At 38.6% G+C, this 26,918-nt stretch overlaps 1 protein-coding gene across 2 annotated transcripts in view; it reads right to left on the bottom strand.

The window, feature by feature from the left end:
• FNDC3A (fibronectin type III domain containing 3A) overlaps window positions 1-24,779 on the bottom strand; it is a 113,322-nt gene extending 88,543 nt beyond the window's left edge. The window contains exons 1-2 of one of the 2 annotated variants that reach the window (XM_040266935.1): window positions 24,502-24,779; window positions 4,143-4,280 (exon numbers count right to left, since the gene is read on the bottom strand). In XM_040266935.1, coding sequence (XP_040122869.1) covers window positions 4,143-4,241 — 99 coding nt within the window. In that variant the 5' untranslated portion in view covers window positions 4,242-4,280; window positions 24,502-24,779. Of the gene's footprint in view, window positions 1-4,142; window positions 4,281-23,795; window positions 24,149-24,501 lie in introns of those variants that run through there. The other variant, XM_040266936.1, reaches the window with a different exon arrangement.
• Window positions 24,780-26,918: the final 2,139 nt, after the last annotated feature.

The raw sequence follows: 26,918 nt of genomic DNA, 5'->3' as shown, positions 1-26,918 counted from the left end.
GCTTTAACTCCATCCCTTCATTCTTTCTGGAGTTATTTCTCCACTCATCTCCAGCAGCATATTGGGCACCTGCCGACCTGGGGAGTTCATCTTTTAGTATCCTATCTCTTTGCCTTTTCATACTGTTCATGGGGTTCTCAAGGCAAGAATACTGAAGTGGTTTGCCATTCCCTTCTCCAGTAGACCACATTCTGTCAGACGTCTCCACCATGACCTGTCTGTCTTAGGTGGCCCCACACGGCATGGCTTAGTTTCATTGAGTTAGACAAGGCTGTGGTCCATGTGATCAGATTATCAAAAGTTTACATGCATTCAATATTTTTGGAAGGTAAATGAACAGAAGTTAGAGAAGACAAAGTTAAAACAGGAAGGTGCTGAACCACACAAGAAACCAAAATATCTGCACTTTCCTTTTGCTGGTACCAATAGTGACTAGAACTAAGAGCATTTTATGTACTTTAAAGCTCAAATTCCCTAAAGCACACGTGGGGGTTCTAACAGGGTAGGAGGAGCACTCATAAGGGCTTTACCAAGAAAAGATACAATCTCAGATCAAGCACATGCCTGAAGATGTGAAATGACGTAGCCACTCTGGAAAACAGCTTGTTAGTTTCTTATAGAGCTAAACACAGATCGAGCAATGATGTTCCTAGATATTTATACAACTAGTTGAAAACTTATGTCTAACCAAAAACCTACACATAAATGTTTAAAGCACTTTTACTTATAACTGCCAGTAAACAACCAAGCTGTCCTTTCATAGGTAAATGAATAAAGCAGTACATTCATATAATGAAGCATCATTCATATATTATTCATATAATACAATCATACAATGTTGATACAACAGTATCATTCATACAATAATAAAAAGAAATGAGCTACTGAAACAGCCACAAAAAGAAACTTTCTAGATCATATTGCTAAGTGAAAGAAGTTGGTCTGAAAGGCTACATACTGCATGATTCAAACTATAAGATATTCCAGAAAAAGATAAAAACTATAGCGACAGTAAAAATACAGCTATTTGCCAAAGTTTCAGGGGGTGGGAAGTGAGGGAGGAATAATGGAGCATTGGGGAGTTTTAAGGAAGTTAAACTGTTCTGTATAATACTATAATAATAATACATAGTATTACACATTTCTCAAAACCCACAGAATTGTACAATGCCAAGAATGAACCCTACTGTAAACTGTGGGACTTAATAATGTATCAATATTGGTTTATTGATACAATAATGTGTCAATACTGGTTATTATTGATTTATTTATTGGGCTTCCCTGGTGGCTCAGATGGGAAAGAATCTGCCTGCAGTGTGGGAGACCTGGGTTTGATCCCTGGGTTGGGAAGAAGCTCTGGAGAAGGGAAAGGCTACCCACTCCAGGATTCTGGCCTGGAGAATCCCTGTGGACAGAGGAGCCTGGCGGGCTACAGTCCATGGGGTCACAAAGAGTCAGACACAACCGAGCAATTAAGCACATTGGTTTATTAATTGCAACAAATGTTCCTATAAGATGTTAATAATAAGGGAAACTGTGTGTAAGATGTCAATGAGAAAACCTCTCAGCTCAATTTTTCTGTAAACCTGAAACACTCCAAAAATTTTAAAAAGATGAATGAAATTTTTCAAACACAAAAAACAGTTCAGGTGCTGCCAGTCAAAATGAAAGATAAATGTCTATCATAGCTTCCCTAAAAGCAACACTAGCAGTAATGATGTCAGGAGTGATTCCTTCCAGTGTAATTCATAAGCCAAAAGACCCGCTATGTATGTGACATTGTATAAAATGCATTTGCTATAAAAAAGTAAGAAAATATTGATGAGTATTTTAGATAATCTGGATGGTCAACCATAAGAAAATTAATTTGATCTCAAGAGGTGGAACAGAAATCATCTCATATTCCCAAGAAGAAACAGAATGATATTCCCAAGACAGTAAAGACAAAGGATAACCTGTCTGTTATCCTAAATTGTTAACATCGTGCATGTACACAAGACTTCCTTCTGTCAGGAACTGTCTTCAGCTTGCCTCTTTACTCTGGGCACCAACCAGGTGGTGTCCTATCACCACAGGCAAGCTCTTAATTTGGCCATGCTTGGCATAGCAGTAAGTTCCTGAGTTAAGACAAAGAGATGTGTGTTGTCAGTTGCTACCTACTTATTGTTAGCTTCAGCTCCTTACAGTCTACCACAGCTATTGGTCTATTTTGTTACACTTATACTCAGTATCAGTCATAATTATTTCTCAGCTTACTATAACTACATCTGTTGACTTAAGTCCTGACTGACATACCTATAGAGTTTCTTCAGTCTTTTAAGCATTCACTGAGTGCTTCAATCCAAATTCAGCAAATATTTACTGAAGCTCATTTCACCCTCAAAAGTACACCTACTGTAAGCAGTTATTATTACCTCTCTTTCAGAGAGAAGTTAAATTATTTGTCTTAAGTCACCCAAATCAAATCTATCGACCAATGCTATGCTCGTTCCACTCACTGATATTTCTCCCCTAACTAGCAAAGAGTGCTAGTTAGAATTTAAGGCTTTATTCTACCTCTTGACACCTGACTTTTCAAAGCCTACCTAAAAACCTGTCTTCTAGAACTACTGACTCCACCTGATCATTCAAATCTTGCTCTAGTATGCTCTTCTATTCCCAGCTCCTTTCTCTGTATCCAACTACACAATCACTACTATATGCTAGCCATGGTGCTCTTAAGATCTCAAGAAAAATTCTGCCAAAAGAATCTCCTTTTGAAAGAACAGAAAGAAATAAGTCTTAAGAGGGCATTCTGGTCTTGTTTCAGCCTATTGTCTTCCCTTTAAGAGACTATACACTATAGGAACTACATCAGTGTACTGTAATTAACAGCTTCAGAGATTCTTTCTTGTATTACACTATAAACAACTTGAAGCCAGTGATTTGCCTGAGGCAACAATGATAAAAGGCACTCCCAGAGCCTTGAAATAACGAATATCTGCCACACCTATTATTTTTAAGGGAGAAAAAGCCTGTTTAACGGACTTGAATTTTATCATAAAAAGCAACTTTAGTGAAATGAAGTTGCTGCTACAAGCTATCAGAGAACGTGTGAAAATAAAAACCAGTGTATACTTTTCATACCATGTTTATTCAAAACAGAAAAATGTAGAATACAAGCTCATCACTCAATTTTTCAATAGCAAAGTGAACAGAGTAGTTTGTTATCTGGAAAGCAAATAATTGCCCACTGTAGATACTAAGTTTATAAAGTAACAAAATATGATTATATTTCTCTTAGTTTCCCAAGGAAGCAATATGAATAATGGAGCAAAAAAGCTTTGTGTGATCTTGGGCCTTTCTGAAACTCATTTTGTTTCATCTGCAATAGGGACAGGATTGCTGAAAAAATTAAATAAGATCATAAAGTTCTTAGCACATGTTTTTTCCCATAGTGAGAACTCAAATTGTTCCTTCTCTTCCCTCATTATTATTTATTATGTCTTTAATCTTTGTTTCCTTACTCACAACATTAAAATCCAGACCATACAAGGTAGCCGTGAGAATTAAGTACACAGCTTGGCACATCACAGGTACTTATGAAAGCCCATCATTCTCACCCCTTTAGGATTTCTGAGGGAATGAGGCATCAATGAAATAACAGAACTTTATTTACAAAGCCCTGGTAGAAAAACACACCAGGAATTGTGTGTTTGCTTTTAGGGGGGAGGGGGATTCTGGTGAGAAGAAAATATTTTATTATAATATAATGCAGGCAGTCATTTAATCATATAATTAAATCATGATTTCATAGTGATTTGAAGTAATGATCTATAATAACCATTGAGGCACAAGGTTAAACTTAGTTAAAAAACGTTCAGGGACTAGTATACTGTTTGCCTAAAGTAAAATGTTAAAAACAAGTTCAGTGCCAACTAAATAGAAACACAAGAAATTTAACCATTAAATAGTGAGACATTTTAGAAGCAGCTTCAAAAACAGTCTCATTTCATTTTCCTATGAAACCAGAACAACAGTGTGAACTGGATTTTAACAGGAACCCATTGTTGTGATGCCTCATTCTGTTCTAAATTTTGCATTCTTCTGAAAGGAATACATGTGTATTAGATATTAGAAAATAAACATTTCAGTTTCCTTACCTGTTGTGTTCCATCTGCACTTACAATAGGGGCAGACAGAAGAGAAATATCACTACTTAAAATCTGAGTTGTATCCAGTAGTGGTGGATGTTCTGCCATTATCAATAAGACATTAATATACCGGATAACCCTCCAACTCTGAAAAACAAAAATATATAGCCATTTGTATGTACATCCTTAAAAATACACTAAAATACAATGCATTCAAGATAAAGAGATATTCTGACTCTTCCTTCTGTCAACAGATCATTTAAGGAAATACATTTCTTGTTTACCAATCATCTATCAATGTAGACAACAAATCAAGATACGTTATCAGGAGCTTCTATTTAAATTCCATGTCTGTCTGTCTGTCTCTCTATTCCTTCCATCTCTACATAACATTTATTTAATTTAACCACCACTACACTTTAGCTAAACCCTGGAATAAGAATTAAAATGCATGACTGAGTGAGGCAACTCTATCACTGATTCTTTTTAATTTGAGCTGAGAAGGTGTTTATGAAGAAACAATTAACTCTCATCACCCTATCAATCTCTAGGAATTACACAAGAACTACAATCTTTTATTGATTCCTCAGACAGAGCAAAATGGTAGAAAAATTTCCTCAGGATTAGAAAAAGAAACTTCAAATTTTAAGTGTTAAGTTCTGGCTTTCATCTTCTGTCATTCTGATTTTATTGTTTCTTCCTAAGAACCTTACAATAAGCCAAATCATTTCAGTGAGAAAAGCTCATACATTTAGAACACTTTAACTGTAAACACAGTATCACCTGTTATATATTTTAATAAAAAGTAAAAGATTTGAGGTAGTATCAATCTACCAGGTATAACATCAACCAATGTCAGCAAATTACATGTCAAAATGAGCACAACTGAGGTCAATCATAAATTTTATCAAATCTATACTGAAAGGTAAAATAAACATCGTTGGATGCTTGTAGTAGTCTACAATTCAGTAGGGTCAAAATGTTTAGCTTTTTTAAATGGAATTTTGTTTTTACTTATTCATCTTGGCCATGCTGCACGGCACGCAGGATCTCAGTTCCATGACTGGTATCAAACCCTCGCCCGCTGCAGTTTTCTTGGATTGCTTTCTTGTATGGCCATATTCACACTACATGCAAAGCAGCTGGTTTTACTTCAGCTTGCAAACTGGAAACTTCAGTCATGCAACTAAAATGTTGCATTTGGAAACCTAAAAGTTCCTTTCATTCCTGCCCAGAGAACTATCAGCTTCTTTCAATCATTTCTTTTAATTTTGCTACTACTCAGTTCCTATGTTCTCCTCTTGTGACCACAAATACCCACTTGTTTTATTTCATGTTATTTTTTTTTAACTTTACAATATTGTATTGGTTTTGCCATACAACATGAATCCTATGCATCTATTTTCACTTGTTTTTTTTTTAAATAAATTTGATATGTGAGAAAAAAAGAGAAATGATTTGTCACACTTGCTAGTTTCTACGGAATGAATACACATTCCCCCCCAGTCCATTCCAAGCCACCATGGTTTAAAAATTGACCTGAAAATGCCTGAATTTTTAACAATCACTTTTGTACATAAGTATAAGATGGCTCCAACATATCACTCTCTATGTCTATATATCAATATTGGACCATCTGTGTGATAGTAATTTAACGTCTAGCAAGTCTGGGTGAAGAATTATAGCTGGATATCTTTGTACTATTGCAAATTTTTTTTCTAACTAATGTCAAATTAAACAATGTTTAAAAAATTGATGCCAGATAGACTGCATATCTGAATGCAAAAGGTAAGACAAAAAAGCTGCTAAAGATAACACAAAAGAAAATCTCATAACTGTGAGACAGAAAAAGGTTTTTTAAACAGGGTATAAATTATGTTTCTTAAATCATAAAGTAAAAGAATGACATACTGAACTTCATTAAGAACTATGATTCATTTAAAAAAATCTTTAAGAGAATGAGAAAGCAAGCCACAGAATGAAAGATATTTACAACATATATAACTGTAAAAGAGCACATATTTAGCAAATTCAGGCCTCCTAACAAATTGAGTTTTTTAAAAAAAAGAAAAATGAGATGAGACCTGAATACACTCTTCACAAAAATGGAAATTCAAGATACCAATAAACATATGAGAAGATTCTCAAGTTCATTATTGGGAAAAAGTTCATTAAAATCACAATGAAATGCCTACCACATACTAGGATGATAAAAACGGAAAAGACTGATGATATCAAGTATTAGCGAAGCTACAGAGCAACTGACACAATCATAAGGAATGTGAGTGAAAACTCATAAAAATCACTTTGGAAACCAGTTTGCTATTATCTACCAAAATTGAACATATATGAATATTCTATGACCTGGCTATGATTCAGCTATTAGACTCCTAGTATATACCAAAGAGAAATGCATGAGCATGTGTATCAAAAGATAAGTACATGAAGGTATATACACCAGCATTCATCTTTAATAGCTCCAAACTATAAGTAATCTAAATGTCCCTCAACAGTAAATAGAACACTGTATCTGATTCATCCAACTCACTACTATACAGCAATAAAAATTAATGGACTAGTGATACAGAGAACAACAAAAATGAATTTTACAAATACAATGTGAGTGAAAAATAGACACACACAAAAAGAGTACATACTGAACAATTTATAGAAAGTTTAAAAACTAATTAAATCTGTCTGGTATTAAAAATCAGGTAGCGATTACCTTTGGAAAGGAAGAAAGGATGGGGACCGGGAGAGGCACGAAGGCAGTTTTGGGGCTGCTGCTACTGTTCTACATCTTGACCTGGGAGGCTGTTACATGGTAATTACTAGTATGTTATAAGCTTCCCTAGTGGCTCAGAGGGTAAAAAATCTGCCTGCAATGTGGGAGACCTGGGTTCAGTCTCTTGGTGGAGAAGATCCCCTGGAGAAGGAAATGGGAACCCACTCCAGTATTCCTACCTGGAGAATCCCATGGACAGAAGAGCCTGGCGGGCTACAGTCAATCGGGTCACAAAGAGTTGGACATGACTGAGTGACTTCACTTTCAGTGTATTATAAATTTAGCTTTATACTATTGTATGTACTTCTCTGCATATACTTCAATAAAATTATTTTTTAAAGTTAAAATGAACACATGATCACCTCAACTGATGCAGCAAAAAAACACTTGCTAAGATTCAACAACTTTCATGATAAAAATACTCAACTAGAAACACAAAGAAACTACTTCAATGTAATAAAGGCCACGTGTGAAAACCTCAGAGCCAACATTATACTCAGTGATGAAAGGCTGAAAGATTTCTTCTAATCAGGAAAAAGGTTAGAATGCCCACTCTCACCACACCTATTCATAGTACTGGACACAGTATTAGAAGTCATAGGCAAAGAAATTGGGCATGAAAAAGAAATAAGAGACATACAAACTAGGGATAAATAAGTAAAACTATCTTTGTTCACAGATGATAGGATCTTACATGTAGAAAATCTTAAAGATTTTTTAAAAAAACTATTAGAACAAATAAATTTGGTAAAAATATGTGACATGCAATCAATGCACAAAGATCAGCTGCATTTCTATAAACTAACTGAAACAATCTGATATCTGTTTCATGTACTTTTAAAAAAACAATTAGGAATAAATCTAACCAAGGAGAACTAAGATTTGTATTCTGAAACCATGAAATATTGCTAAAAGAAATTAAAGAAGACATGAATAAATGGAAAGATATCCTGTGTTTATAGTTAGAAGGCTTAATATTGTTAAGATGTCCATAATACCCAAAGCAATCTACAGACCAAATGTGAAAGTGAAAAGTGAAAAGTGAAAGTGAAGTCGCTCAGTTGTGTCCGACTCTTTGTGACCCCGTGGACTGTAGCCTACCAGGCTTCTCCGTCCATGGGATTCTCCAGGCAAGAATACTGGAGTGGGTTACCATTTCCTTCTCCAGGGGATTTTCCCCACCCAGGGGTCGAACCTTGGTCTCCTGCATTGGAGGCAGACGCTTTACTCTCTGAGCCACCAGGGAAGATCACAGAGCAAATATAATCGCTATCAAAATCTCAATGGCATTTTTTTTTCCAGAAAAATTCATTCTAAAATTCCTATGGAATCTCAAGAATCCAAAACAGAAAAACAATTTCAAAAAGTACAAAGTTGGACGACTCAAGCTTTCTGATTTCAAAAAACATACTACAAAGCCATAGTAATCAAACAGTGTGATAATGGCATAAAGACAAAGACACCAATGGAATAAAACAGAGAGCCCAGAAACAAACTGTCATGTATATGGGCAAATGATCTTCGACAATGATGCCAAGACCAGTCAACAAGGAAGGGCAGTCTCTTCAACAAACAGTGATGGGAAAACTGCATATTCATATGCCAAAAAAAAAAACAAAAAAAAAACCGTTAAACCCTTATCTTGTACACCACATTCAAAAATTAACTCAAAATGAATTAAAGACCCAAATGTGAAACCCATAACTCTCCAAGAAGATAACAGGGGGAAAGCTTCAAGACACTGGACTTGGCAATTATTTCTTAGATATAACACCAAGAGTAAAGGCTACAAAAACAAAAATAGACAAATAGGATGTCAAACTCAAACACTTTTGTGCATCAGAGGACACACTGAATAGAGTGAAAAGGCAACCTATGGAAATGGAAAAAAAATACTTGCAAACTTAGCTCCAGTTGCTACAAAATACCACAGATTGGGAGGCTTAAACAACAGACATTTATTTCTCACAGTCCTAGAGAGTAGGAAGTCTAAGATCTGGATGCCAGCATGGTCAGGTTTTTGGTGAGGGCCCTTCTCCCAGCTTGCAAAGGACTATCTTCTTTCCGTACCCTCACATGGCCAAAAGAGAGAAAGCTCTGGTCTCTCTTCCTCTTCCCGGATTTAAAGGGCACTAATCCCATCATAGGGGCTCCACCCTCATGAATCACCTACCTCACAAAGGCCCCACTCCTTAATATCAACACATAATGGTACAGGGTTATGACATATGAATTTTGGAAGGACACAAACATTTAGTCCATACTAAATTCTGCCCCTGCCCCCCCCATTCATATCCTCTTTTCATGTACATTAAACACACACACACAGACACACACAAACAACACATTCATTCCCTCCCAATAGCCACAAAAGTCTTAACCCATTTCAACACAGAGTCTAAAATTGCATCTAAATCAGATTTGGGTGAGACCTGAGGTACAGTTCATCCTGAGACAAAATTCCTCTCCCACTGTGAACCTGTGAAACCTGTTAAGTTTCATGCTTCCAAACTATAACAGTAAAATAGGCATAAGATAGATATTCTCATTACAAAAAGAAGAAATCAGAAGCAAAGGGTGACAGGTCCCAAGGAAGTTCAAAATCTAGCAAGACATTAGATCTACCATTCAGGCCAGAGAATAAGAATATCTTTGGTTCCAGGATCTGCCCTCCGGACCCTAAGGGATGTGCCATCACTTCCAAAGACATTCCTTTCACTTGGCAGATGCCCATGTGGCTCTGCAGGGCACAAGTTCCATTCTGTGAAATCAAGGTGGAGGTACCCTGCCCTTCAGGCCTGTGCACTCTGACCCTGTGGTACTAGCAGCCCTGATGACCCTGAGTCACCTTTGGGATACTTCTCTATTCTTGAAGAATAACACGTTTAAAGCCTTCCTTCATTGCATTCTCCTTGCTTCCTTGAGTCTGACACCTGGCCCTTTAGCCCCACCTGGCAGTGTTTTTAATGGTATCTCTTCCCAGCTTCTGTTGAGATGCTGATTAAGTCCTTGGCTCAGGTCCACACTAATATCCTTATTAAATGGTTGGTGAGCCACACTCTTGATGTTTTTTCTTCTGAAGGTGCTTTCTCATTTTTGCAACCTGGAGAGGCTGAGAATTTTCCAAATACTTTTAACTTCTGGTTATTTTCTGCTTAACAAACCCTTCTTCAATTCATTTCTCTCCTTTCACATTTTGCTATACACCGTCAGAAGGAATCAAGCCACTCCTTCAACACTTTGGTTAGAAATCTCCTCTGTTAAATATCTGATTTTATCACTCACAAGTTTCACCTTCCACAAAACGTTAGAACATGAACACAACACTGCCTAGTTCTCCACTCCTTTATAATAGGGATCACCATTTCTCCATTGTCCAATAACAAGTTCCTCATTCTCATCTGGGACCTCCTCAGAATGGCCATTACAGTCTATATTTCTACCAACATTCTGTTCATGATCATTTATGAATTCTCTGAAATGATGGAGCTTTCCTCCTCCAGCTCTCCCCTCTTCTTTCTAAGCTCTCACTATTTGCCATTAGCAGTCCCTTAATGACAATTTTGGGCTCCCCTGGTGGCTCAATCGGTAAAGAATTTACCTCCAAAACTTAGTCAATTCTCCATGAACCTGGGAGTAACTAGTTAGTGCAGTAGTTCTCGGGTTCCTCAGACTCAGAGCCTACCTTCATATCATCACATATTTTGAGATATCCCTTTCCTATTCTGAAATGAAATTCACAGGTAATGCAATCTAACTACACAGATAAAAAATAAATGTGAAATACCACCTGTCATATGAAAGAGAAATATAAAGAATATAACTTGATATGTATATCAACACATACATGGCTAAACTGGAAGATAAATTCTACAAATTTCCAAAACACTTCATGGAGAGGAAAACTAAGCTGGGTGAGACCACTTAGTGCTCTATTCTCCCTGGTGCTGGATGGTGCAACAAGTGATTGACAAGTAAGTTCTTTGTGACTTAGAGCAGGTTACTTTTTTCTCTGAGCTGGAGTGTCCTCATACTGAAATGAGAACACCGCTTATTTCACAGGAATGCTGCCTTAATCACTTAACAAAACACTTAGGACCACATCTAGCCCATAGTAGGATCTCAGTGCATGTTGATTCTCATCATTTCTTTCTTGGAGGAGTCAAAGTTACTGTGGGTCCAAGGGTTATTTGTCCTCTTTGCAAGGGATACCTGATTGGGTTTAGTGTTCTTCTACTGGGGGAAATGAGAAGTGGGAGTAATTCAAAGACCAAAATGTTAAGAGAAACAGTGACTTTTACTGCTCTCCACTGCTCCCGCCCCTTCTCCAAGTAGGTGAAATTAACATGGGTCAAATACATGGGTCAAACTGCCGTTCCTTCTCCCGAGCCCAGTCTTTTCATGCTAGGGACCTTAGTTCCATTCAGTTGCGTTCAACTTTTTGCAACCCCATGGACTGCAGCATGCCTTTTTCTGGCACATACGTCAAGTTTGTCCAGCCTCTACCCATTCAGTTCAGTTCAATTCAGTCGCTCAGTCGTGTCCGACTCTTTGCGACCCCATGAATCGCAGCACGCCAGGCCTCCCTGTCCATCACCAACTCCCGGAGTTCACTCAGACTCACGTCCATTGAGTCGGTGATGCCATCCAGCCATCTCATCCTCTGTCGTCCCCTTCTCCTCCTGCCCCCAATTCCTCCCAGCATCAGAGTCTTTTCCAATGAGTCAACTCTTCACATGAGGTGACCAAACTCTACCCATTACCCAGTTCCAAAGCCACTTGCACATTTTTAGATAAATGTTACCATTGCACTCTACTTATCATACCAATTACTGTCTTAGCTTGTGCTACTGGAACAAAATACCACAGACTGGGTGGCTTAAACACCACACATTTATTTCTCACAGTTCTTGGAGGCTGAGAGTCCAAGATTAGGTGCCAGCACAGATTCTTGGTGAGGGCTCTCTTCCTGGCCTGCAAATGGCTACTCTCTTGCTGTATCTTCACATGGCCAAGAGAGAGAAAGCTCTGCCCTCTTCTGTGTCTTATAAGAATTAGTGAATCCATCATGAGACCTCCAGCCTCATGACCCCATCTAAGCTTAATAATCTTCCAAAGACTCCACCTCCAAAAACAATCACACTGAGGTTTAGGGCTTCAAGATGTGAGTTTGTGTGGGTGGGTGCGGGGAGGAGATACTCAGTTACAACATTACTAGGTTTAGGAACAGTACTGTTTTCTCACTCAGTCCCTGTCATAATTCTGAAACTGTACCAGTTTCCTTGTGCATACATTTTATCAAAGTTTCTCTCCTAACCTTTTTATTAACAGCCATCCATTCTACAAGAATTTGTTCTATTTTAATGATGCTGCTGTCATAATGATAACAGTCGAGACCTAGAAGCCAAGGTAGATAACTTATGGAAATAAGCTTGGCCGGGGGTTTGAAACTTCTGCTCTACTTGTTCAAAAACTATGTGGGAAAATACAAAGAAAGATCCTACTTGGATTACAGCCAGAGTGTAACTGACAGACACATAGGAAAATTACGTACATTTATTAATATATTGAGAAATCCAATATTTTTTTTTTGGTCTTTTGCCTTGTCTAAATCAATGAAACTAAAAATTATAGGATTCCAAGGCCACACATGAAATCACAAGGCTTTTATACACTCCAAGGTAGATTTAGTACATTTAAATCTACATTTTAGGATTACTTGAAAATATACATATGAAAAAACATTAGGTAAAAATATTAAAATTACAGTAACAACTATATTAAGATAGTGGAATTATAGTATTTTTTCTCTATTTCGTCAACTGTTTTGTAATGTGGCTATGGTTTTTTCACTTTTATCAAAATTCTGATTTAAAAATGAAGTCTTGAGAAGCCACAACTTCTCAAGGCAACTACAGAGTTGCATCCAGCTGTAAGAAATTCTGCTTGAACTTGGACTTTTATCCAAATTACTAATTCATCTTATGAACTGATATCCTAAAATGTACTTTTCCAATTTAGATCCTATTTTTTTCAAATGTCTCGATTTTTTACTTTCTAAACTTGACTACATTAGATTAAAAAAGAGGAGGGGGGGCATTTCAAAATCCCCCTGCAGTGAAACTTACTGAGATGAAAGTCACAGAAATCACTATGCAAAATCATCTTATTATTTCTTACCAGCATCCCAAAACAAAGATTTCACAGATCTGGCAATAAGTACATGATGTTAGATTATATTTTTCCTAAGACTAATTATAATTAATTCAATTACCCTGTTTGATGTTAATGGTACTCCAGAAAAATGACTCTTAAAAATATGTGTAATTTGGGACTTCCTTGATGGTCCAGTGGTTGAGAATCCACCTTGCAACGCAGAGGATGCAAGTTCAATCCCTGGTCAGGGAACTAAGATCCCACATGTGGCAGGGAACTGAGCCTATACATGGCAACTAGAGAGTTTGTGCACCACAAGTAAAGATCCTGCAAGAGGCAACTAAGACCTGACACAGCCAGGGCTTACCTGGTGCTCAGCGGTAAGGAATTCACCTGCTAATGCAGGAGACACAGGTTCGATCCCTGGTCTGGAAAGATACCACATGCCATGGAGCAACTAAGCGCATGTTTCATAACTACTGGGGCTGCGGTTTAGGGCCTGGGAACTGCAACTACTGAAGCCTGTGCACCAGTGTCTCCTGCTTGGCAGGCAGATTTTTACTGCTGAACTACCTGGGAAGCCTGTATGAGGTTTAGGGGAGTGGTTTAAATATAACTGTGTAGACTGGTGAGTGTCTTGCTTTTTCATGTAAACTGTCTTAAGAGTTTTTTAAAGAAGTATATCTGTATCTACTTTATCCTTTTTCATGACTGTCTAATATTCTACCAGGAGGGTACACTATAATTTAATCCAATGATGAGCACAACATGCTTTCATCTTTCTTCATGTATTTCCCTTTCTTCAAGGAAAAATCATGTAATATTCTCTATGAAGCTATGATATTATTTCTGTATTACAGATACACAGAAATGAAACTTTTGGTTCAGAAGTACACACTTTTTGCTCAGTCATGTCTGACTCTTTGCGACCCCATGGACTGTAGCGCACCAGGCTCCTCTGTCCATAGGATTCTCCAGGCAAGAATACTGGAGTGGGTTGCCATTTCCTTCTCCAGGGGATCTTCCCAACCCAGGGATTGAACCCAGGTCTCCCGCATTGCAGGCAGACACTTTAACCTCTGAACCACCAGGGAAGCCTTCAAAATTGATAGATACAGCTAAACTTCTACCCTAAAAAGATAAAACTGTTCATACTCGAAATTCAACAGTTTGAGTGGCTACTTTCCAATCTGATACTTAGCTAAGGTTTTCCACTTTTTGCCAATTAGCAAAGATTTAAAAACATCTTTTTTCATCGATGTTTTGAATTTCTCTTATTATTGGTGTGTTTGAGTATCTCTTCAAAACTGTATAGGCTATATTTCTACTTCTATGAATTTCCTACTTACAGCCTTTCTCATTTTCTACCAGGCTGATTTGTAGGCACACCTTGTATACCTTGAATATTAACTTTGTCTATTACATGTCAAATATTTTAGCCCAAGCCACCAATGCTTGTCTTTTTAAATGCCATTTAAGTTTGACATCTCATTTGAAATGGCTTTCACTGCCCTGAAATTTTTTTAAAATTCATTTCTTCCAAAATTTTTGCCATTTTATTTTTTACTTACTGAAGGTATTTAGTCCAACTGGAACTTAGTTTTCAGAGTGCCACAAAGTGATTACTTAAATTATCTTTACCTCAACAGGATAGCCAATTGTCTGGCATCATTTATAGACTAGCTCTTCCATTACTCACTTGTTTATCATATAATAAATTCTTCTGTAACCATGGAGCTCCTCCTGAATTCCTTATTCTGTTCCTTTGATCAACATGCTCTTTCCTACTCCAAACTCTTATTAATAATTATAATTTTACAGTATGTTTTTTTATCTTTGAAAACAAAAGGTAAATTCCATTTTGTTATGCTTCATATTGAAACGTATCTGTCCATTCTGGTGCACTTTTTAAAAAATATAAATTTATTTATTTTAATTGGAGGTTAATTACAATATTGTATTGGTTTTGCCATACATCAACATGAATCCGCCACAGGTATACACATGTGTTCCTCATCCTGAACCCCCCTCCCACCTCCCTCCCTGTACCATCCCTCTGGGTCGTCCCAGTGCACCAGCCCCGAGCATCCAGTATCAAACATCGAAACTGGACTGGTGATTCGTTTGATATGATAATATAAATGTTTCAATGCCATTCTCCCAAATCATCCCACCCTCTCCCTCTCCCACAGAGTCCAAAAGACTGGTGCACTTTCTTTCTCAAAACTTGAAACATCAGTTGGTCAAATCCCATTTTAAAAATTCTGTTGGATTTCTAATTAGGATTACACTGCCTTTACTGATTAATTTGGTAATTAAGTTCTCACATTCAGGAATATACTATTATTCTATTAGTTTAAGACATTCTTGTACTTTTTTTCTTCAGATGGTGCAACATATTTCTAAACATTTCTGAAGTATTTCATAATTTAGGCTTCCACTTTTCTTACTGGTTTTCACGGTTGGTCATTGCTGGTTTCTAAGTGAGTGAAGTCGCTCAGTCGTGTCCGACTCTTTGCGACCCCATGGACTGTAGCCTATCAGGCTCCTCCGTCTATGGGATTTTCCAAGCAACAGTACTGGAGTGGATTGCCATTTCCTGCTCCAGGGGATCTTCCTGACCCAGGGATTGAACCCGGGTCTCCTGCATTGCAGGCAGACGCTTTACCGTCTGAGCCACCAGGGAAGCCCCCTAAGCTAATGGATCTTCTAAGTTTATCTGATAGCCACTTGGTTTACTGAAATCTCTTTTTGATTTAAATAATTTTCTGTTGCCTGTCTTACATTTTCTAAGTAGATAATCATATCAACTGCAAATAGTAACTATAATATATCCCATCTCACTCCTCTTCCCCATTATTTAGAGGTTATTTTTCTTGTTTCTTAATGTATTGGCTACTTTGACCAATGTTCCTTTCTTTTAATGAAAATACTTCTAATAGTTCACTATGACATTTAATACAGGTTTCCGGTACTCTCTTTACAAGGTTATTTTTGGTTGATAAAAAGTTGTCAGGGATAACCGAATTTTAGAAAATGATTTCTTTTTTTAACATCAAAGAGAGAAACATACACTTTCCCCCATTAACCTATTAATAATAGTGAATTACATTAATATATTTCCTAATACTGAATCAATATTACACTTCTGGAATTCTACCTATCAGAACTGGTATGATTTCAAAGCTAGGCTCTGGAGTCAGATGCCTGGGTTCAAATCCCAAATCTTTTACTAACTAGTTATATGATTTTAAGCAAGTTATTTAACTTCTTTGTGCTTCAGTTTCTTCATTTTAAAAATGATGACAATAATATCTACCTCAAAGAGTTGTTTTAAGGATTAAGTAAACTAATACATATAAAGTTGTTTACAATAGTATACAGAATACAGAAAGCATTTAATACATAAATAATTATCATTTACTGAGTGCCTTACATTTGCCAGCCAAAAGGTATGCAGCATTACAGGGGTCAGCAAACTAAGACCTGTGCACTGAATCTGGCCTCCTGCCAGCTTTTATTGGAATACAGTTATACCCAATATTTATAATTTATCTGCGGCTATTTGTAAGGCTCCTAAACCACAGTTAAGTAGTTGCAACAGAGTTCATATGGCCACAAAGCCTAAAATACTTGCCATCTGCTCCTTTACAGAAAAAAAAAAAAACAAAACAAAACTGCCAACCTGTGAAGTACTCTTCAAACTCACAGAGTTCAGTCTAACAGGTGAGACAGTCAAGTTAAAATATATATACATATATATATATATATGCTACAGGATGTTACATACACAATCATGATATTCTGAGCATACTGTGGAAACATATGGCAGTTCAGTACTAAACTACAGAAAGGATTCACACAAGAGAAGAGAGATAAGAGAAGAGGTATTTTATTTACTTTTCATTTTAAAATATTTTTATATGCCTTTCTCTCTTATCCAAGTGTGTGAATTGCTACACAAAAGGAATACAATGTTGATTTCTGTGACATTCATATTCTAAGTATCCAGAACATTTAAGCTTTTTAACAAATGATAGATATATAAGTGAATGGTGAAAACAAGAATTTGGATACCTAACAACGATTAGAAATGCCTACAAAGGTCTAGATATAAGTATCCCATGGCAAGTATTTTACTTGCTATGTTAAATAGGCTCTTTTTAAATCCCTGTAACAGCTAATTCTAGGAGACAGATCCCTGTATTACCCCTCTTTAAAGAGAAGAAACTAAGGTAAAGTAATATGTTCATGTTCATAACAGCCAGTAAAGGAAGAAGTCAACAAACAAACCTATACCTGCCTAACATAAAATACATGCTGTTTATACTACAAAGTTGGCAAGTGGTGGGAAATGGATATAGTCAAAGAATTTGTTGTTGTTTAGTTGCTAAGTCATGTCCGACTCTTTGAGACCTCATGGACTGTAATCGGCCAGGCTCCTCTGTTCATGGGATTTCCCAGGCAAGAACACTAGAGTGGGTAGCCATTTCCTTCTCCAGGAGATCTTCCTGACCCAGGGACCAAACCTGCATCTCCCGCACTGCAGGCAGATTCTGTACCACTGGGCCACCCGGGAAGCCCAGCCACAGAAAGGCAGAATACATTATAATTGACACAGCAGGAACTGTAGTGTAATTTCTAAAACTGAGCAATGATTTAAATAAATTTGTATTTTTGAAGGAATAGTCTGGAAGCAGCCTGAAAATGAACTAGAGGGACAGCTGTCCATACATTCTACCCAGTCTACTCTGTCACACACATTAGACCAGTTTTGGTCAGGTTCAAGTAATTGATAAAAAAATATGATTCTAGCACACTATGGCATTTGAGGAATAATGATCTGAAGTATTGGCAAGAGCTAGTCCTAATACAGAAGAAACAAAAATATATTTCATAAACTACTAACTAAAATGTAAGGGAAAATATATATTGCAAATGAAAATATTACATAGAAAAAAAATTAAGTCTAAGAATGAAACTGTGATTGAGCATGGCTGTCACAAGAAAGACTCACAGACTTAAGAGAATGAATTTATGGTTACCGAGGGGAAGGATGGGAGGGAGAGATACATACAATGGAAATTCGGGATTGACATGTATTCACTGCTATATATAAAATAGATAACCACCAAGGACCTACTGTACAGCAAGGGAACACTGCTCAATACTCTGTAACAACCTAAATGAGAAAAGAATTCGAAAAAGAATAGATCCATGTATAATTGATCTCTCTGCTGTACACCTGAAACTAACATAGCATTGTCAATCAACTATGCTCTAATAAAAAAAAAAAACTTTGGAAAACAAAAAAGAATGGCTATCACAAGCCAACCAAAAAATTTAGAGAATGAAAACATTAAAAAATCACAAAAAAACTACATCTTCACTTTTATTTTTATTTAAGCCAATCTTAAGACAAATGGATTTTGAAGTAAATGAAATCATTACTCCCTTCAAGCTAGATCTCAACAAAAGTACACAGTTGTATTTGACATCTATTCCTGCAAAGAAAGCATATAATTACTTTTTAAAGAAATGTCTTAACTGTGCTTTAAAATGTACTTAAACATCTGTTTAGAACTGCCAGAGAAGTAGGCAGATTTGGGAATTGGATTTCAGTAAGAAATCACTTAAATTGTTTTGTTCAAATATATGTTAAAATGTGGATTCTGAAGAAGGAAAGCAGAACACGGTAACTTTCAGACATTTCTGATAGAGACTGATTAACAATCTATCAAATTTAGAGATCTTTTACACCAAGGTTTATTTCAAAGCACATATCATACTTAGTTTGTATTTCTAACAACTAGCACATAAGCAATCTCAAGAAGTGAGGCAGGAAGAGATAGAAGTCAATCAGAATAGTTTCATCTGTAAAATGAGAGTACCACCACATATCTGGCAGTCTATATAGGATTTAAAAAAATATAATCAACTTTCCAGTCAGAGTTCAAGTGGATCTTATTACTATACATACAGAAATAGTCATCTACTTGGGAAAAAAAAAAAAACACATAAGGAATTCACTTTTGCATATTTCTATCCCACTGTGGAAAGACTAACTGAATTTCCTTGGAATAGATCAGTATTCTCCTGCAAAGAGGAACACAGGCATTGGATAGGGACAATGAAAGATTAATAAGAATGGAAAGAAAGCTTTTAAAATGTGCACTCTCTTTGCCAAGAAGGCAGTTAAAAGTTTTGAGTAAACTAAATGTTTACTGGAATACTATTATTTACAGAACTTTGGAGGATAAAGCTTGAACTCATTTCTGGTCTTACTAAAAAAAGGTTGCATTGCTTCCAATGTAAAAACATATGGTACATTAATACCATCATGGTTTCCAACATCTCTTTGGGTGCTCACGATATTTCTGTGGGGAAAATAGGATATATATTACTCTCCATTTTAAGAACTGGGAACCCAAGACTGAAAAATAAAACACGTAATCTGAAATCATATGGCTAATAAGGGTAAAGTTGAAACTAAAATCCAAAGTACTTTATCTCCTATCTAGGAAACGGAAACAGCTGGAATAATGAAGCTGTTTCAAATACTGACAAAAGTGGGGTGGCAGAGTGAATTGTTAATTTCTCCTTAAAGCGAAATTTGAAAAGCTGAACTTTTATTATGTAGCAATTCATGAAGGCTTGAAATTTAGTTCAAAAGGTCTATAATGCCTTAAAACTGAAATCAGTAAACACATACACAAAGTATGGAAAATGCTAGTACAAGTAAAAGGGCAAGAGTTAACTTCAGTTTGGGGGTTTTGTTGGCTTTTCATGTCTTTAAGAGGAAAAAAAGAAACTCTATTGATTTTACCCAGACAGCTCTCCATCTTATATATTTTTACTTTTCCCAACACCCAATGCTATCTCTGACATACAGAATGTATTCACTAATACTGATTCAAAGAAACCTCTCATGCTATATTCTTACTTTCTTGGTAAGACAAAATACAGAGTAACCCTAGCCAATTTTATTCATGCAACCATAACCTGAAGCACCACTATTTATCTGGTAATGGTACATGAAACACAATGTGCTGAAGGAAACAGAACTGCCGAAACACACATCTATACATTTAGAAACTTCAAAAGAGATGTTTCATGTAGAGGAATTTTCAAAATAACTGATACTTACCCTTTAAATCACTGTAACTTATCTTTAAACAACCACAATGAAAGTATTTTAAAAGAGACTTCTAGGTCTTTTTTCTCTGCCTCAATCTACATGTGATACAATCTTTTCTTGATGACTCAAGCTCATCAATGTGAATGTCAATTATGTGACTCTTGGAGTTACCGAGGGATGTTGCAACTGCTCTTCTCTTTACTAACTCCTCCTCAACTACTTTTACAGACACTGTTTCCTGCTGCGTGCTCCCCAATTGTCACTTACAGGCCACCAGCATCCCAGCCAAGGCTTCTACAATGACAGCTGTAGTTTAAAAAATGTACAACCTGAATAGGCAGTTGATATACTTAACCTTATACAGATTCTAAATCAAGCCCTGGAGTAGCTATTTTCACTGCTCTAAGGACTAGCTCAAAGGCTTTTCTTCTTTCACTTCCTAGTTCTGAAACTCAGTCTAGGCAGTTGCTAGAAGTCTGGTCACAAAATAACAATTACAATAGAAGTTATTTCTGCCTGTTCTCTTTATTTTTAACATATGGAAAAACATAAATGATACTCAAAACACACAAAACAACCATGTAGGCAAATGATGTAAGGCAGCTCACATTATGTGCAATATGGACAATTAACTAGCCAATTATTAGCCAATAGTCAGCAAAGTAGGCCCGCTGGTCAAATTCTGCGATTGGATAAAAGGATATTCAACAGAGACTATAAGTGGCCCACAAGGCCTAAAGTATTAGCTATCTGGCACTCTACAGAAAGTTCGCTGATCCCTGATCTAAGCTATAATAAACACACACATATAAAATATATAAGCTATTCCTCAAACATAAAGCTTAAGTTATTAATATGTCAAGGTAGATGCAGCATTCTTCCAGTGATGGCTTCACAATGATACAGGCAAACTGCCCTGTCCAGCCCTGCCTATTCCTTTCTTGACCATGTCATGGCGCTTTTAGCCAAAATCTTGACTTGAATCTTCTTTTCTTCTTCCTCCTGATACTTACCCTCTCAGATTGGTCTCCTTGATTGTCCTTCCTTTTGCTTGATCCCGAAATCCTTCCTAAGATTCAAGTCTGATTTCTGAATGCCTTCCAGGATCATTCCTGCCCTCAGTAGCCTCACTTTCCTTTAAATTCCAGTGCTTGCCACATAATTTAATAAGGCCATCTTGTATTTTTTGTTAAGGATTTCTTGTGTGTTAGTCTAGTATCCCCAACTAGTCTGTAAACTACCTGAAGGAAGGAAACACACCCCGTTGCTTTTGTATCCCCACTCTAATAGCTCACCATCCTCTGAGCATGTCATCTCTCCAGAGATGACACATGCAACTCTCTATCTTGAGGAAAAAAAGCCCGAGGCCTGGTAATGGATGATAAGTGATTGGAAATATCAAAGGAAGACACGTACAAAGGAACTTGATGTAAGACCATAGATTACACCACAAATTTATAAAGTATATGTGAAAGGTGAGCAAAACTACCACAGTGGGAGGATGGAGATAAGATCAAGGGATAAAGAGGCCACAGCATAACACTCTGAAATAAAATGAGGCCAAAATATCAAGAAAATAGTAAAAGCTCCCAAAACAGGTTTAAAAAAAATTGTCTTTCACCATTATTGGTCATTCATTTCTTTTAAACAAGCAGTTCTCAACACTGATATCCACAGGGGCCATTTTTCTTTTTCTTTTTGCAATGTGATAAATAGAAGCACTGAAAAAGACTCAGTGGAATTGCAGGCAGAGCATTCTAAACCTTTGGATTTACAATATTGTGAATTTATTTGAAATCTGCTAGAGAATGCTCGGGGGAAAAAAGCAATCATTTATCTTTTGATCACCTGGCTAATAAAATTGGCAATCATATGCATAGCCCTACATCATTCTCAAAGACACCACCTAGACTCATTTTCATAGAAAAATGCCCCAAGAACATAAAATTAAAAAAAAACCTTTAGGTTATCTCATCAAACTGTATTTTAAAAATACAGGCAAACTAGATGCACAAGCCTTGGGTATATACACATTAAAATAGACAAATATTTTTTAAACAGACATAACTATTAACCATCAATCTAAACTAAAATTATAAATTAAATGCTCTTCACCCAAGTAAAGCTACAAAAGATGATGAGAATATTAATCATGCATCCCTGTTCTTTTCTGGGTTTTGTAGCCTCTAAATCCTGACCTCTGCCTGGCTGGTCAGAGAAGAGGAAGAAATTTTTTCTTAATCAGTAATAAAATATGCTCAATAGTATACCATAGAACTTAAAAAATTAGAACATAATTATTAAATGCAAGAGAAAATAAATCAGCTTTCAGTTACTCATATAAAGGGGGAAAGTGGTGACACAGATGACATCAAAAGGTAATCCTAAATCTGTTTTTTTGAATGCATATCATTAATTTAGGAGAAGTAAATTACTCCTATGTTTGATTGAAACCAGTGTTAACTAGCAGTTAATTTTTCCTAAACAGTCAATGACTTTTGCCGGTTCAGACAAAATGGAAAAACAGGGAGTTCATTCAGAAGCATACAGGTGGTTAAAAGCAGCCAGCCTGAGATAAAAAAAAATTTTCAGTTAACCTATCCAAGAAAACTGAGAGATGTTCTCTGAAAGGAAAAAATAAAATTTCATAAAATTTACTATGATAGTGCTAAAATTCAGAAACAAAATTATTTATAAAAATTTTAACAAATTTTTTTCCCTGTCAAGTCAGTATCCTCTCTTCCCACTAACTGGTATAAGTGGTGATGGCAAGAATTATCAGTGGGTTAAGAAGCTGAAAGCAAAATTTTAGGCACTACATTACAGAAGATGTGTTACAACCAATCCCTTTTATCACTGTTTTAAGTCCACCATCTGTCTGTGTGCACTTTTATCTCATTACTTGAGCAAAATCAAATCAACCGAGAAAATATCAAAAAGGCAGGAGACTCATTTCTCTGGACTATTTTTAGGTGATTTAAAAGCTTACACGATGGCAAGAACTACAGATTTAGCAAATACACAAAAACTAAATATTTATCCAAATACAAGATCATAGCCGTAAGACTCAATTAGTTTCTGCCTAACATATGGCTCCAACTCCTGGGTGGCATATGTTTAGCACTAGTGCTGGTACTATCATGGTGATAAAATATTATAGTAACAGTTCAACTTTTCATTCTTATAGTACAGAAAAATACCAATTTTGCTTTCAAGAACTAAAAACACGGAAAGAAGCAAAATGGTTTTGCCGCTCAATTTCGAGTCCACAAATCTACATGCACATGAGCTTTACATTCAAGGAAAAAAAAAAAAAAATCCTGTCAGCCTGGTATTCTTAGTTAATAGATGCTCAGACGCAAAGATGTCCAAAGGAACTTATATGAAATTTCACAAAAGAAAATCCCGAATTTACGATTCCTAGCACCCCCACTATCCACCCCCTACCCCTACAAAAAAAAAACCCAAGGTGTTTTTTTTTTTTAACGCTAACAATTTAATAAAAGAACGACTAACATTAATTAAAATAGCCGCTTTTCTGCCCGCGATTTTACGGCTAAATTATGTGTTCATTTTCCTTTACCTAAAACATGACGTCCTTCCACCGCCGTGTCAAAAGTTCAAAGATCCAGGTTGTTAAACAGGGCGAGGACTGCAGCCTGGAGTCCAACCCCCCCGCGACTGAACAGGTGGTTAACTCAGCCCGCTGAGGAACGGCCAGGTACCGGCACCAGCCAAACAAGATCAAACACACCGGGGCGGGTTTTCGAGGTCTGAACCCCAACAGGCGCGGGGGGAGAGTCTCTTGAGAGGGGCGTTCAAGTTCGGCGGCGGCGCTGCGGGCGCTCGGCGATCCTCTCCGGACGCTCGGCGATCCTCTCCGGGAGGGCTCCGGCACTCGACCCCCGCGCCGCCAGGAGCGGCGCTGCTCGCCGCGGGCCGCCGGCCAGGGGGGGCGGAGGGAGGACCGCCCGCGCCCCCGCGCCGCCTCCGCGGGCTGGTGGCGGGGCCGTGGCCGCGCCCCCGCGAGCGCCTCCCGGAGAGACTCGGGCCCGGCAGGTGCCCGACAAGCGGATGCGTCCCGCCCGCGGCCCACTCCCCCAGCTCGGCAGGGCGCGCGCCCCCAGGACGGGGTGGGCCGCGCCCCTCGACGGGCCCGAACCCCCGCTCGGCGCCCCGGCCCTTCACACTCAGCCTAACGGTTTCCGCGACGCCTGCCCCGGGGCGCGACGGGACCGGGACGCCTCAGTCTCGCCCGCCTTTCCCGAAGGGAGCGCCCGCGCTCTCACCTCCGAGTCACGCCGCTCTGAGGCGGAGGAAGGCGGCTACCCCGGTGCCTCTTCTTCGGGTTCCTGATCGTCCTCGCTCCACCTCAGCGGCAGGGCCAGCTCTCGGGGCCGCCGCAGCCCCCGGCGCACTGACTGTTGGGGTGGTTTCCCGGCAGTGACGGCGCCGCCTCAGCCCCGCTCCTCGCTCCCTCTCCGCGTAGCTCCCGCTTTCTGTTTCACCCGAGGGACCGCGAACGCCGCCGCCGCCATGCTTACTACGGAGCCGGGAGGAGGAGCCCGGAGTCGGCTCGCCGAGTGCGGCTGCGCGAGCCCCGCCGACGGCGCCCCCGGCCGGCCCGGACCCCGCGTCCCCGCCCCGCGCCCGCGCCCGCCGCCCGGCGGGTCTTTCCTCGGAGCGCCGGGCGGCCGAGTAGCCCCACCTCGCCGCAACCCGGGACGCCCACTGCCCTCCCGGGCTCCGGGCTCTCTCCCGAGGCCCGACTGCGCCCGAGTCTTCGGAGCCGCCGCGGCGGCCAGGCTGCTGGCGACACTAGGGAAATGAGTTAATAATAGACGTTCCTGGGACCACTCACACAATTTCTCAGTCCAAACTCTAAAAGACTCCTTGTGAGGCGCACCGGGTCTGCCTCCTTCCGAAAGCACAAAACTTAACGCCGGCAGGTGCTTTTAAAGACACTCCCCCAAGGAACAGGAAGCCGACCGAAATGGGCTTGGATGTTTTCAATTCCAAACGCTTTAGTGCCCGGGATCTCCTCAGCAAGCAAAAACACTTGGATATTTACTCCAGTTGAAAATGTGGGGGTTAGTTTTTTTGGCCTCTTCCCCAGTCAAATCGAATGGAATCCCCATTACCTTAATTTGTGCAACAGCCCGAAGACCTGGAAGGGAACGCAGCCGAGATTTCCCCGAACCTCCAGCGACTGGGGGCGCTGCAATAATGCCTGAGGGCTGCCCTGGGCTGCTTCCTTTTGCGGGTTCTACTCGAAGACTTGGGATCGGGGTAGTCCTTGGGACGGGGAGTCTAACCCAGGAACTGACCCTTCAGAAACAATGGCGATGTAACCAGGCTTCTTTGTCTGGCTTTATTTCGGTTTATTAATTGTGCTGCCTTTCAAAAATAGCAGTGCTTTTTCCCTCCACCTTTTAACAGGAATTCTCTGAAAATGTATTTATTCCCTACCTTAAAGGATACAGTGGTTAATGAAATCCTTTGTTGATGACTGGCCGTCAGATGCCATACCTTGGCCATAACCTAAAGTCCCAAAAGATTGCTGAGGTATATAGGGTCTCTTAGGTGATCTCTTTTTTCTTCTCTTTGGAATGTTCTCATTACCTTTTCTAATATCTGTTACTGCTTCTCCTCTTCTCATCTGCCTCTTGAACCACTCAGATCCTTCCTCTCATCCTTTCTACTTTACTGTTTATTTTTTACTCTTTTCTCCTTTCTTCTGTGCTTTATCTCTATAGCTCCAGTTAATGATTGATGAGGTGTTTATATCCACAATCAGCCGATGAGAGATTTGGTTTCTTCCTCTTCTTCCCATCAGTAAATAGGACAGTGACTCTATATCAATGGTATCTTGAGATATTTTCATTGTTGTTCACTCTCAAAAGTTCTTTTCCTGCAAGAGAGAGAGGTGTTTCCTTTTCTTAACTTTCAGATTTGGCCTTCTTCCAGACAATTGCTGGAAAGCTGATCTCTGAATAACTGAAGCATAACTGTATGTTTTAAAATAGGACTTATCAGAGTGTGGGTGAGTTGGGTGGCTTCTCCATTTGCTTCCCTAGCTCTATTTGGTCTGAGACTAAGCTAGTGGTTTCCAAAGCCAACTCTAAGTAATTTCCAAAGCTTCCTATTCAGGAGCTTTTTAAAAAGACAGAATCTTGTAATCTATCCCTCAAGATTTAATTCCTTTGCCATTGGTGTGGGGGTGAGGAGGAAAAATGTCATTAAAAAAACTGTATTATTAAAAATTATATTTGGGGCATACCTACATGTATAGGCACAACAAGAAAGAACAGCTATTTTGGAGGAGACTAAGACATGGCATCTGGTCCCATCACTTCATGGGAAATAGATGGGGAAACAGTGGAAACAGTGTCAGACTTTATTTTTTTGGGCTCCAAAATCACTGCAGATTGTGACTGAAGCCATGAAATTAAAAGACGCTTACTCCTTGGAAGAAAAGTTATGACCAACCTAGATAGCATATTCAAAAGCAGAGACATTACTTTGGCGACTAAGGTTCGTCTAGTCAAGGCTATGGTTTTTCCAGTGGTCATGTATGGATGTGAGAGTTGGACTGTGAAGAATGCTGAGTGCTGAAGAATTGATGTTTTTGAACTGTGGTGTTGGAGAAGACTCTTGAGAGTCCCTTGGACTACAAGGAGATCCAACCAGTCCATTCTGAAGGAGA

This window comes from Oryx dammah, unplaced genomic scaffold (genome assembly GCF_014754425.2).
Source record: "Oryx dammah isolate SB20612 unplaced genomic scaffold, SCBI_Odam_1.1 HiC_scaffold_24, whole genome shotgun sequence".
In the NCBI taxonomy this organism is placed as follows: domain Eukaryota; kingdom Metazoa; phylum Chordata; class Mammalia; order Artiodactyla; family Bovidae; genus Oryx; species Oryx dammah.
Note: the sequence above shows the minus strand (reverse complement) of the source record. Positions and strands in the feature narration are given on the sequence as shown.